We start from the raw sequence: 14,424 nt of genomic DNA, 5'->3' as shown, positions 1-14,424 counted from the left end.
TTGCTCCAAAAAGCCTCTTTGCAAAAGGACCCTTTGGAAAAAGCTCCTGGAGCACGATGTGCCAAAAGACCCCTTTACAAAAAGCTGCGGGGCGGGGCAGGGCTTTTGCTCTGTGCTGCAAAAAAAAAAAAAAAAGTTTGGAAGAAGGGGTGCTTTTTTTTTTCACAGCACGAAGCAAAACTAAAAGCAATGCCCCATTCTTTCCTTTTTTTTTTTTTTTTCATCCCCCAAGGGTAGATCAGCCTGCCCCAAGGAACTTTGGTCTTCTGGCTGTGATAGGTGGATAGACCAGGATGTTGCAGCTCCCTTTGACTCTCTCCCTTCCATTTACTCCACATAGATCAGTCCTCCTTCTTGGGAAGGTGGGTGGACTGGTCCTGCTTCTGGCCACTGGGTAGACTGGGTCAGCATTAGCCCTCGAGCTAAAGATTTTTGGCGCATTGCCAAAAACACAAAAGCCAAAAGCAGCAGTGTGCCAAAATGCCCCTTTGCAAAAAGCTCCTGGGTGAGGCTGGGTTGGGCTTTTGGCTTTTTTTCCCCTTGTGGTATGAAGCAAAAGCCCAGCCCAGCCCAGCACTGCCCAGGAGTTTTTGCAAAGGGGTGTTTTGGTGCGCCATGCTCTAGGAGCTTTTTGCAAAGGAGCTTTTTGGAGCAAGAAGACGGCGGTCAGCTGGGATGGCAGAGTGCAGGGCGGCAGAAGTCTGAGTACACGGTGGCAAGGGCAACTGTGGCTGGCGTGCCTGTGGTTCCCTGAGGCTTGGCAAACGGAAGAACTATGCCGTTCTGGGGCTGCTTGCTGCCCTGCAAGGCAGGATGCAGGGCAGCCAGAAGGACAGAGATAGGAGGGAGATAGGCAGGTGGGGGGATTTGGAGGTAGTCCCTTACCTTACTGAGGCTTGGGGCTGGGAGGGATCAAGAGAAGAATGGATTGGATTGAGGTGGGTACTGTGGTCACTAAGCGATGTGGTCACGTGACATCTTGCTTTATGACTGTATCGCTCAGCGATAGAAATTCCAGTCCCAATTTTGGTCGTAAGTCGAGGACTACCTTTATTTGTATCCTTTGAATCACAATTCGTGCATTTAAGAATGTGGTAGAGGGAATGTAACTATGCTGGTCCTCCTGGACCTCCCAAGAGGACTTCAGTACCATTGACTGCGGCTGGTATATTCTGCTAGACTGGCTGCAATAGTTGGGAGTGGAGGGTACTGTTCTTCAGTGGTTCTGGCCAGTTCTAGTCAGTGGTGGTTAGTAGGGACAGGTTGAGCCCTTGGCTCCTCATTATATACTGCTGCAGGCCTCAGGCCTCAACACCCCCCCCCCCAATGTTTAACAATTACATTAAACTGCTGGGAGAGATTTAACGCTGTCACATATGAGTTTATAAGGAGTAGCGGTTCCCCAGGGGTTGTCCTGAACTCACAGCTTCTGAATGACAGGTGAGAGTCAGGGCCTTTCCACAATTACATCTTGTAACTTTGTAGCCTTTCCTGGATCAAAAGGCTTTACTCACAATCAGTTGTGTCCATGAAGCTATCCTTGAAGACCGTCCAGCTAGTTATGGGCTCTTTGTGGTTTACCCATGAAACACCACTACTACAGGAGATGCATTTGTTGCCAATAAGTTTCCAGGTGCAATTCAAAGTGCTGGTTGTTGCCTTTAAAGGCCTACATTGTGTGCACAATTATTAGGCAAGTGAGTATTTTGACCATATCATTTTTATGCATATTTTCCATCTCCAAACTGTATAAACCTGAATGCTTATTGGATATGAGCATATCAGGTGATGTGCATTTGTGTAATGAGGGAGGGTGTGGCCTAAGGAGATCAACACCCTATAGCAAGGTATGCATAATTATTAGGCAGCTTCTTTTCCTCAGGCAAAATGGGGCAAAAAAGAGATTTAACTGGCTCTGAAAAGTCAAAACTTGTAAAAAGTCTTTCAGAGGGATGCAGCACTCTTGAAATTGGGGTGTGACCACAGAACCATGAAACGTTTTGTTGCAAATAGTCAACAGGGTCGCAAGAAACGTGTTGAGAAAAAAAGATGCAAATTAACTCCAAAGATTTGAGAAGAATCAAATGTGAAGCTACCAGGAACCCATTATCCTCCAGTGCCGTCATATTCCAGAACTGCAACCTACCTGGAGTGCCCAGAAGTACAAGGTGTTCAGTCCTGAGAGACATGGCCAAGGTAAGGAAGGCTGAAACTCAACCACCAAGACACATAAGTTGAAACGGCAAGACTGGGCCAAGAAATATCTGAAGACAGATTTTTCAAAGGTTTTATGGACTGATGAGAGAGTGACTCTTGATGGACCAGATGGATGGGCCCGTGGCTGGATCAGTAACAGGCAGAGAGCTCCACTTCGACTCAGACGCCAGCAAGGTGGAGGTGGAGTACTGGTATGGGCTGGTATTATTACAGATGAGCTAGTTGGACCTTTTTGGGTTGAAGATGGACTCAAAATCAACTCCCAAACCTACTGCCAGTTTTTAGAGGACACTTTCTTCAAGGAGTGGTACAGGAAAAAGTCTCTATCTTTCAAGAAGACCATGATGTTTATGCAGGACAATGCTCCATCACATGCATTGAAGTACTCCACTGCGTGGCTAGCCAGTAAAGGCCTCAAAGATGAAAGAATAATGACATGGCCCCCTTCCTCACCTGACCTAAACCCTACTGAGAACTTGTGGGCCCTTCTCAAACAGGAGATTTATGGTGAAGGAAAACAGTACACCTCTCTGAACAGTGTCTGGGAGGCTGTGGTTGCTGCTGCATAAAGAGTTGATCATCAACAGATCAAGAAACTGACAGACTCCATGAATGGAAGGCTTATGACTGTTATTGCAAAGAAGGGTGGCTATATTGGTCACTGATTTTTTGTTTGAAATGTCAGAAATGTTTATTTGTAAATTTTGAGTTGTTTATTATTCTCACTTTAACAGATGAAAATAAATGAGTGAGATGGGGGAATTTTCGTTTTTCATTTAGTTGCATAATAATTCTGCACACTAATAGTTGCCCAGTTGTGCACAGATAGATATGCTCCTAAGAAAGCCAAAACCTCACTTTAACTTTCTTAAATATTCAGGTTTGAGGTTTATTAACATTTTGGATTGACCGAGAGCACTGTAGTTGTTCAATAATGAAATTCATCCTCAAAAATACAACTTGCCTAATAATTGTGCACGCAGTGTACATGACATAAGGCCTGGATATCTCAGTGACCGCTTTCTCAGAGTTGAATCTGGCAATCCAGTAAAATGATGGACGGTGGGATTGCTGAGGATCCCACTACTGAAGGAATACCATATTTGGAGACCTTAGGCTTGAGCCTTTCAGCGATATCTCCTCTCCTTTGGAACTGCTTACCCTCAGATACCCAGATCATTCCCTCCTTGCTGAATTTTTGGAGAGCTATAAAAACTTGGGTCTTCAGAAAAGCATTGGAAATAAGTAATATCATGATGTCACATCAGATTTATTATATTGATTGATTTGTTTCATGTTATATTAATACTGCAAGCCACTCAGAATTATCGGAATTTGAGTGCTGTAATTTGTGTTTAATCAAAAGCTTTCTGCCTGCAGCTTCAACCTGTTAGGGATACTCATCCAGCCATGTTTTACAGAATTAATTTGCAAGGAAACCTTTGATGAATATGGCTTACTGATGGGTAAACGTTGTAGAATGTCCCTCAATGTGGTATCTGTGAACACCAATATGTTTACAGTCCTTTATCTTGGCACCCTCTGTATTTCATGCTCCACCTGATTTTATTGGTTTGTGAGTGATTATGCCATTATGGCAGCCATTTTGTGAACTGGCATACTATCCCCCCATGGGACTCATGCTCTCAGAATTCCACATATGCCCAATGGTAAAAAATGTTAGAGCTCTCTTTCTGAAGGATCTTGGAATGCTTTTTAATAAAGAGATCACGTCATTGCTGTGTTGTTTTGACTTGCTTCTACCTAATTACAGAATAGTGCTGCAAACCTTTAAAAGCTTTCATGTGGAAGTTACCATTTTGTTTTTACTGAACAGTTACCAGGTCCTTTGGCAGTACTTCTGATAAGGATGACCAGATTTACAAAAGTGAAAACAGCAAGTCCTTAATGATTAAATTTACATATTTATTAAAGTTTATTTGATAACTCAATTTCCCAAGAGTTGCAGATAAAAATAAAAAAATAAAAAGTCTGGAAGCTAGTATTTGAAAGGGCTTCTCTATAACAAAACCACGTTCAATTATTCCAAACATTTCTTGTCTCTATTGTATTATTATGTTGTGTGGAAATGATTTTCAGGTAAAATGTTAATGTATGACTAACTTAATGTATGACTAATGTAAGTTAATGTATGACTAAGAAGCAATACATTTCTGTATGTTGGGAAATGGAGAACAGAGTAGAAATTTTCTACCACCATATCCTATTCCACCAGGAGGTATCCCCAAACTTGATGAATGAAAGCAAACTCAGTAATTTTAAGAGTCTGTTACTGGATTCATTTTTATGACTATTGCTTTCTGCACTGCTACTGCCTGTTCTACTTAGGGCTAGCACATCTTGGCTGCAAAAATTCAGACAACCACCAGATTATAGCAGAGAGATAGTGAAAACTAACTCTTTGCTAGAACCATATTTGCAAAAAGCCAGACAACCACTAGAAATCTAGCAAAGTTTTTTTGTATCTCTGCCTGCCCTCTGGAACATCATCCCCCCAGAGATCAGATTTTCCCTGACCCTGCTGGCCTTTCGCAAGGTACTAATAACCTCATTTTGCCATCAAGCCTGGGACCTTGATAGTATGGGTGAGCCTGTTTCATTGTTATTTTGAGTGGTATAAGTGTTCTTGGCTGCTATTTTATGCTATTTATGTTGTATCAAACTTTGATTGTTTTGATTGTGTTTTAATTTTTAGTTGCCCAAAATCATATATATGAGGTGGGTGGTGATATTAATTAAATAAAATAATCTAGTGGTTGTCTGGATTTTTACAAATATGTAGTCCTACCTCAAGAACTTGTGCAGATACTATGAGTGGCAAATGAAGAAGCTGTTTGTCCCACTGCTATTGTGTGAGCCTCCTGTTGCTCACAATGCTATTGCTAGCCCACTGGGACATCTGCTAGAAACTGAGACATTTTCCTGGTTTGGACTGTGTGTGCCCTTGATGTTTCTGGTAAAACTCAGACATTTAATCACTCTATATGAATTTTAAAATCTTGTAAGATATACTTTCACATATTTTCTTTTTGAAGGATATTACATGTACATAGAGGCTTCTAATATGATCTATGGACAGAAAGCACAACTTATTTCAAGGTTATTACGAAAGACATTTGGACATCAGTGCCTTATATTTTTTTATCATATGTATGGAAGTGGGACAGGACTGTTAAATGTTTATTTGAAAAAACATGGTGCAAAAAAGGAGACCCTCATCTGGAGAAGACGTGGTGAACAAAGCATCTCATGGTTAAGGGGCCTAATAGAATATACATGTGATAAATCTCACCAGGTAAGTTAACAATGTAACAATCAATCCCTTTATAGGAACAGATATATAATTAATATCTAATGCCTTATGGCCCAGACAGTGAAATAAACATTTGGGGGGGGTGAATTTTCCTGTTGACAAGTTTGTTAAATGCCAGTAACAGGTACAAATTACTCAAGAACTGTATGGAAAAAAACGTGATTGAGCCATGCCAATTCAAAATAGCATTGGATAATCTTGAATCTGTCTAAACTGATTGTATAAGCAACCCAAATAAGCCTTTCTGCCATTAAAGATGATTACTGTATCAGATGTGATGCACAGAAATTCTCCTGCATTTTTTCCTAAAGGTTCTTATTTAATTTGATGGAGAATTTGCTTTAGAAATTATTTTAAAGAGAATTTTGAAAATATTCTCATGGGTACTGTGTGATGTTTTTGCCCTTAGGAAGGAGGTAGTCAAGGGGAGGTTTGTGAATGCTCCATCTTTCATTGTATAACCATTTTTCCAGCAGTTTACAAACTCCCTAGCTTTCAAAACTTTAATTAAATTATAAGAAAAAGCATAATGAAGGAACTTTTGGATTTGGGTTTTTTCCCAGTACTACATAAGGGGGCAGTGACTAAGGGACAGCCCTGCTCTTGAGTAACTGTTAAAGGATTTCTCATTCTGGAGAAATTAGATAAATCATCTATCCTTTCCTCTTCACAAATTTAGTGGACAATTTCAAATGGCAAATGTTTCTAGTATACTAACTATATATAATATATAGTATATTGTTAGTATAGTATACTAACTATACTTCTGTCTATCCAGTTTTAGATAATTTAAATGTGTAGATCTAATGTTGTACAGTTTGGATTTCAGCTATATACAATAGTAAAAAGAGATACAGCATATAAATGTCAAAGTGTCAGTTCTTGTGTACATTTATGTGAGAAAACAGCTGAACATGGTTCAGTCCAAGGTGTGCACAGATCTGTGCTCATGAACTGTCCTTCAAATCTCCAGAATAGATTTTAAGGACACAAAGGAGGAAAGGCAAGTTTTTCTGCTAGGGGAAGAATTCATTTTGATGCAATCAAAATTCTGGCTTCTAAAAGTAAGTTCTTCTAAAAAAATATGTACAGGATTGCTTTGAGTTTGGAGTAGCAGACTTCTGACCTTAGCTTAGATGAGGCTGGTGGAGCTTCTACATCCAGCTAATGAAGGCAAAGGTAGAGGCTCTTCCAGTAAAATTACTCTTTGCTGAATATGGCAGAGAGTACAAAGAATGTGGAAGACTATTGCTTTGGTGTCTAAGATGGTGCTTCTGCCCTGAAACCCTTGCCTCTGCTATCACCTGGCCTGCCAGAGAGGATAAAAAGGAACGATTTTCCCTTTCCCTTTTTCTTCTAATTAAAAAAAATCAAAATATATGAGAAGAAACATTACATTGATTTTTTTTAAAGGCCCTCTCATTGAGAAGAAAGATGGATAATAGTTCCTTGGGGCGGGGGGATGGCAGAATCTAAATAGTAAAACTGGAAGGAAACTTATTCAGTAGGATTTTCTTGGCCCCAAAGTTTATCTGAAAGATTGGTTAGCCTTCTTGAAAAGTATGACTTCTCAGGGGATCTTGAGAGAGGAGGAAACAGGCCAAAATAATACGAATATTAATGGAGCAAATTTAGTGTTGTAATGCTTCTGGCCAATTTTGAACAATTCCACACTTTTATGTCTCATCTCTTTCTATTCCTAAGGATCCTCAAACTCTCCAGAATGGCTGTAGAGAGGGCTAGGGGAGATATTCATTTAATAGAGCTTTCTACGGCTTCAATTAGTTATAATCAAGCCATGATAGTTTGCTATTATTTCTACAGAGATAGCAAGAATGTATGGAAATTACCATCTTGCATGCACAGTGCTCATAAAAAAGCTGTTTTATATTCTATACTGTACATTCAAAGTGTATTAATAAATTATGTTTTTTTAAAAATGCAGATTATATTTGAAGCAATGCGTGGAATATCAATAAGAAGTGACATTGCTATAGATGACATTTCATTTCAGAGAGGACCCTGTAAAGGTAAATTTAATTTGATTGAATTTGCCCTAGAATTTGAATAACATTTGCTTCTTGAAAGCCTCTTGTAATATAAATATATATATATTATATAAATACAGTATAAATTTTTAAAACAATAAAAGACAGCTGTTAGTGGCAACTGTTTCTACGTAGATCTAAAGAGATATTGTTACCCTTATTGGAAATCCCACAAAGCCATTCTTGAGCTATAAAGCAGTTTCATCATTTCTATTGTCATACTCAAGAAAGAAAAGACAACTAGGCTTCAGACCATCTACTTCAGACCTCTACTTAGCACAGCTCAAAATGACTTTTAACTGTAAAGTAATATGCAGATGTTTCCAATATTTTTTTCTGTCATCTTAGAAATGGAAGAAACTACACTACAGTCATCTGGATATTCTGCTGATTTTAATGAAATAGAGTACTGAACTCTGCAGAAGCAGATGGAACACCCAATGCCTTCTATACAGTAGAAACTGCACAAACTTGTCTGTACTATCAAATTTAAAAATAACTACTGGATTATTTTATTAAGGACACAAAGGCATAGGAATAACTGAGGAAAGATTTAGTGCCTTGCTTATGAAGTTGCTGACTCAGGGTTTCCCTCACTTTGTTTTTATGCATTTTACTTTGCATATGTGACATCAGTTATTCTAAAGAGCTTTTGAATTTGCATCAAATGTGCAGTAATATAGATTATTTTTTTTAGAAAAATTTTCAGGCATACAATTATAGAAAATAAAATGGACACAATCTGTCATTGTGTTAATAAAATCTGCATTCAGTGAATGTCTTGTTGGCAAATAATGGATTTGGTTTAAGAATTCTGAAATAGCAAAGAAATATTACAAACACTATTAACATTTTATACATTTTTTGAAAACGTTTCTGATATTGTTCAGGAAAACCAGTATCTGTTGGAACCCTTTGGTTGTGCCAAATTAATTATGGAATCCTATGCATGTCTACTCAGAAATGCATGACATTGATCTCAATGACAGCAACTCCCAGGTGATGTGCATAGGTTTGCAATATAAGGGTCTCACCAATAAGATGTTTTAATTATTATTTTACTGTTCTTTGCTAATGATTATTGTAATGAATCCATTTATCCAGGCTACAACCAACAAATAAACCTCTGTAAGTGTTCTATAAAATATAATGCAATACATCAATACTGAGCAGCATACATTAGAGGAAACTGTTTGGAATGCAGTTTTATTTTTTAATATATTAGTGGTTTGAGAGACTTGTCCAGAATGACTTTTAAATTACAGTTAACCACAAAATATTCCTGTTTGAAACAAATGATACACATTTGAGTGCTGAGTATGTGATAAAGAGATGTGCATTTCATATATGTTTATGTGTGTACAAATGCTTTTTCTGTAATTTTAACTGATCTAATAAAATATGATTTTAATTCACTTTAACTCCACCTGTGGCCAGAAATGTACCAATTATTTTCAGTAAAATTGATGTTTTTTCCACAGTCATCCATACAGTGGAAACTGCCAGACCAGGCTGCTTCAATTAGCTAACTATGTAAATATATTTAGAAAAAGCAGATGGTCTGTAATGTAACATAAATTGCCAATTGCTGTAACGAACAATTCTGTTAATAATATGTACCCGGCTTTCAATTGCCATGAGTATGAAATTCAGACTATTAACACTTAAAAGAACTGGGAACAGTACATCTAAAGAAATTACCATCATATTATTCCCATCTGAGATTTTCATTGCTGGTAAATAAAAACAATTTTGTTTAAAAATACCTTTCAAAAAAGAGAATATATGGCTATAGAAAGTCATTGGCATTCTGCACATTTAATAAATACCTAGCTATTTAATATTTTTTATTATTGGAAAGAGATTTTGAAAGGATATACACTTTTTGGTAAATATATGGGTTGCAAATATTTTAAATGTTAAAAGAGAAACATTTCTTTTTCCAGAAAAAAATCCTTAACAAACAACATGGTACCCCTACTCTCCCTTGGTGCCCACTGACATTATTTGCTTCCCCAATGGTTTGTTTTTACTGAGTAGAGAGCAGAGCGCTGGCTTTAGCTGCCTTACTGTTTCCTTTTCCTTTCCACATTTTATTTATTTCTATTTAGTCACATAAAGCCTTTAGGATCTACACAGATAGAAAAGGATTCTTCAGTGAAGAAAAGATGTTGGAGCAGTTAGAGATTAATAATTGGGCAATCAGCCACCTGCCCAAACCTCTTGGAATGGCAGCAGGAGTGACCTAGAAAATGAGAAAGCCAATGCTGCATATGTGAGTGAGTAAATGAGTGTGTATGAGATAAATAAGTGACTAGGATAAATAGATGTTACAGAATCAGAGTTGGAAAAATCCATTTAGGTAAACAAGTCTAACAACCTGTTCAGTGCAGAAATCCAAATTTCCAACAAGTGTACATCTAATATCTGAACATATCCAGGGAAGAGAACATCATCAACTCTCTGGATAATTAGCTCCACTGCCAAACTGCTCTTAGTGTTAAGAAGATTTTTCTAACATTCAGTTAGAATCTGCCTTCTTGCAATTTGAATTCATTATTCCAGATCCTGGATGCTTCAGTGACAGAGAGCAGGTCTTTGCTGCCTTCTAATTTTTTTTAGGTACTAAAAGAATACATTTATCCTCAATCTTCTGTTCTTGAGGCTAAATATTCCCAGTTCTTTCAATCTCTCGTTGTGGGACCTAGTTTCTAATCCCCTTATTATCCTTCTGGCCATTCTCTGTACCTGTGTCAGGTTGTCTAAATCCTTGCTAAAGATTCGTTTTTGGAAGAAGACATAATGTGAAATCTGATGCACATGAGGGGAACTATTACTTTCACTATACTTCTGTTGACATAGCTTAAAATTGCATTTTTTGTTTGTATCCAATGTAACAGCTGACTTATGCTCGGTTTGCAGTCAATTCCAAGATCTTTTTCACAACAACTGTTATCAAGCCATTTATCATATATTATATAACTTTACATTTGATTTCTCTTTTCTATATGAAGAACTTTGTATTTATCGCTGTAAAAATCAATTTTGCTCATTTTTGTCTTCCAAGCTACAGTGTTAGCTATCCCAATTAATCTTGTTTCACCTGCAAATCTAACAAGTACTGCCACCATCCCTTTATCATCATTCATAAAAAGAGTACAGTACCCAGGGCTGAATCTCTGGTATTCCTCTTGATGCCTCATTGCAGTTTGATGAAGAACAACTTACTCTGAGTAAACAAGTATTCCCTTATTATTTTTCCATCAATCTCAAGCATCATTCCTGTCTCTTAATAATGCACTTCAGAAGCGCTTGGTGGAATACATACCCTTCAGTTAAAGTTTGAGCCAAAATAAAAAACTGGGTATCATTGCTTTTTCTTTTTACCTATTAGCATTTTGCTATCCTTAGGGAACAGCTGCTTTGTTTTGTTTTATTTTCAGGCCTATCTAAAGAAACCTTTTTTTATTGTTCTTACCTTCCTTTGCTCACTTCAGCTCATTCTGAGCTTTTGCTTTCCTGATACTTTTTTTCTAGTTCTCGGCTATTTTTGTATACTTTTCCTTGTTACCAGTCCAGTTTCCACTACATATATGTGTCCTTTTTTATTTTCTGATACTCATTACATTTTCATACCCTTTATTTTTTCCTCATCTTAGATCTGTAGAATGTGAGATAATCTTGAAAGAGACAGAGAACGATGGGTTTAAAAAAGCAAATGAGACTCAGAATCTTGAATTTAGGTTCTTCTAGTCTCACTAGTTTGCTGTAGCAACTATTTTCTGAGAGCGCACACAATATTTTCTGAGACTATCAAGGAGGTATTTCTTTTAATCTAGAGCAGTGTTTCTCTGGGGAATTCTTGGACTTGTAGTCCACACATCTAAAATTGCCAAGGTTGAGAAACTGATTTACAGCAAAAATATAAGTTATTAAAATTATTTTAGCTGTGTAGTTGGTAGCCTTATTTCCCACCCCATTTTCTACTCCTGTACAAATGGGCATGGAGATGATGATTGTTAGGAAATAATAAATTCATATTGTCTTACTTTTCATGGTTACTTACAGTAGTATGTATATAAAGTATTACTATCAAAGACCCTATATAAACTTAAGAGAATGATAAGGAAATAAGGAAGGAAGGAAGCTGCATGTATAGCTATGGCAATAAAGATGTCAGGCTTTGGGGCAGATCCAAGCAAGATTTTCATAAGGTTCTTGTTTAGCAAGATTTACTGAGATTGAACAGGTAGGGTTACAAAAATCCCAGTGACTGAACTTTTTTCAGTTTAGACCCAATATATCATTTTGTACATTAGGGCAGAGATTTTCTTATCTTCCTACAGCCTTCTGGTCATCTAGCACTGGCTGCATAATGGTCTTCATAACCTTTATTAGTCTGGGAACCAGTACTATATATGAATTTGGATAATTGATACAGGAAGGGGTGTGCTTGGCTGTATCTTCTCCTGCCCCAAACAGAATTTGCAAAACATGTAACTCTTTTTTTAAAACAAACCTCAGAATATGCCGCTAGATTCCAAATATTTACTTTCCCTGCCATCCACTGAATGCTAACCCTATGTTGATGAATTCTTATTTCTGACAAACATTCATCCATAGTGGGGTAGCATTCTTGAGCACCTCATGAAGTTGATGCCTCAGCAGCCCTTTACTGTCTTTGGCCCTGTTGTTGCTTCATTTGCCACTCGCCTTGCTGTCAGATGTATTGAAAGGTTGTGAAACATTTGTACACTGCCATTCTACCAAGGCATGCAAAGCAGTTTATAGCTTAAAACATTAAAACAACACGATCCATTTCCTCATAATACACCAGCAGACTTCAATTTGGGCTGTTAGTTTTCTGTTTAGGAAATTAAGGCATTTGTCCCCTGGCATAAGCTGCTCTTCATTCATAAAGCCACTGGTTCCAGATGGCAACTTGGATCACATTTCAGCAACAGTTGAAGATATGATTTCTCTTTTACTCTCTAAACCAAAGAGTCTAGAAGAATTCAGAGAACCAAGCACCAAATGGTAACTTACAACAATATGCATGAAATCAGTTTATAATTTAATAACATCCTCCTGCAGATCAAATTTTTGCTACTTGTGAATTAAGGTTATGGTATTTTAATTTAAAGCAGAGGAGAGTGAGAAACTTGTAAATATTTTTATATTTTATGTATGTTATCTATATAACAGCTTGCTAGGAAAGTAAGCCTGCTTGAACTATGTGCTCAGTTGTGCCATCGGACAAGCTTCATGTCAAGTACTGGGATTACACTAACATTTAACATTTTCCCAGCATTTCCAAAATGTGTTCTAGAATCTCCCACAATTCTCTGGAGCAGATTTGGAGACTGCACAGGAAAGAATACAGTTTGCCTGTACCATGCAACCAAGCAGTGAATTAACATTACTGGATGGAAAATCTAGGTATTTTATATCCAGTTTGATAGATACAGTGGGGCAAAAAAGTATTTAGTCAGCCACCAATTGTGCAAGTTCTCCCACTTAAAAAGATGAGAAAGGCCTGTAATTTTCATCATAGGTATACCTCAACTATGAGAGACAAAATGAGAAAAAAAATCCAGAAAATCACATTGTCTGATTTTTAAAGAATTTATTTGCAAATCATGGTGGAAAATAAGTATTTGGTCACCTACAAACAAGCAAGATGTCTGGCTCTCACAGACCTGTAACTACTTCTTTAAGAGGCTCCTCTGTCCTCCACTCATTACCTGTAGTAACGGCACCTGTTTGACCTTGTTATCAGTATAAACGACACCTGTCCACAACCTCAAACAGTCACACTCCAAAGTCCACTATGGCCAAGATGAAAGAGCTGTCAAAGGACACCAGAAACAAAATTGTAGACCTGCACCAGGCTGGGAAGACTGAATCTGCAATAGGCAAGCAGCTTGGTGTGAAGAAATCAACTGTGGGAGCAATAATTAGAAAATGGAAGAAATACAAGACCACTGATAATCTCCCTTGATCTGGGGCTCCATGCAAGATCTCACCCCGTGGGGTCAAAATGATCACAAGAATGGTGAGCAAAAATCCCAGAACCACACGGGGGGACCTAGTGAATGACCTGCAGAGAGCTGGGACCAAAGTAACAAAGGCTACCATCAATAACACACTACACTGCCAGGGACTCAAATCCTACAGTGCCAGATGTGTCCCCCTGCTTAAGCCAGTACATGTCTGGGCCCGTCTGAAGTTTGCTAGAGAGCATTTGGATGATCCAGAAGAGGATTGGGAGAATGTCATATGGTCAGATGAAACCAAAGTAGAATGTTTTGGTCTAAACTCAACTCGTCGTGTTTGGAGGAGAGAGAATGCTGAGTTGCATCCAAAGAACACCATACCTACTGTGAAGCATGGGGGTGGAAACATCATGCTTTGGGGCTGTCTTTCTGCAAAGGGACCAAGATGACTGATCCGTGTAAAGGAAAGAATGAATGGGGCCATGTATGGTGAGATTTTGAGTGAACACCTCCTTCTATCAGCAAGGGCATTGAAGATGAAACATGGCTGGGTCTTTCAGCATGACAATGATCCCAAACACACTGCCCGGGCAACGAAGGAGTGGCTTCGTAAGAAGCATTTCAAGGTCCTGGAGTGGCCTAGCCAGTCTTCAGATCTCAACCCCATGGAAAACCTTTGGAGGGAGTTGAAAGTCCGTGTTGCCCAGCCACAGCCCCAAAACATCACTGCTCTAGAGGAGATCTGCATGGAGGAATGGGCCAAAATACCAGCAACAGTGTGTGAAAACCTTGTGAAGACTTACAGAAAACGTTTGACCTCTGTCATTGC

At 38.2% G+C, this 14,424-nt stretch overlaps 1 protein-coding gene and 1 long non-coding RNA gene across 6 annotated transcripts in view; one reads left to right on the top strand and one right to left on the bottom strand.

The window, feature by feature from the left end:
• Positions 1 to 14,424, bottom strand: part of LOC148213821 (uncharacterized) — a 52,390-nt gene that overhangs the window by 31,638 nt on the left and 6,328 nt on the right. The window lies entirely within an intron of this gene.
• MAMDC2 (MAM domain containing 2) overlaps positions 1 to 14,424 on the top strand; it is a 78,538-nt gene that overhangs the window by 62,999 nt on the left and 1,115 nt on the right. The window contains exons 12-14 of one of the 4 annotated variants that reach the window (XR_015793892.1): positions 5,274 to 5,533; positions 7,497 to 7,581; positions 9,711 to 9,874. Coding sequence is in view for 3 of the 4 variants with exons in the window: in XM_088130479.1 (XP_087986605.1) it covers positions 5,274 to 5,533; positions 7,497 to 7,581; positions 7,948 to 8,012 (410 nt within the window). In the remaining variant the exon portion in view is untranslated. The other 3 variants (XM_088130480.1, XM_088130479.1, XM_088130481.1) reach the window with 3 other exon arrangements.

The sequence above is a fragment of the Python bivittatus genome, unplaced genomic scaffold (genome assembly GCF_059951505.1).
Source record: "Python bivittatus isolate LINGU-HERP-01145 unplaced genomic scaffold, Pbiv_v1 ctg000850_np1212, whole genome shotgun sequence".
Taxonomy (NCBI): domain Eukaryota; kingdom Metazoa; phylum Chordata; class Lepidosauria; order Squamata; family Pythonidae; genus Python; species Python bivittatus.
The sequence above is the reverse complement of the archived record's forward strand: the minus strand, read 5'-3'. Positions and strand labels throughout refer to the sequence as shown.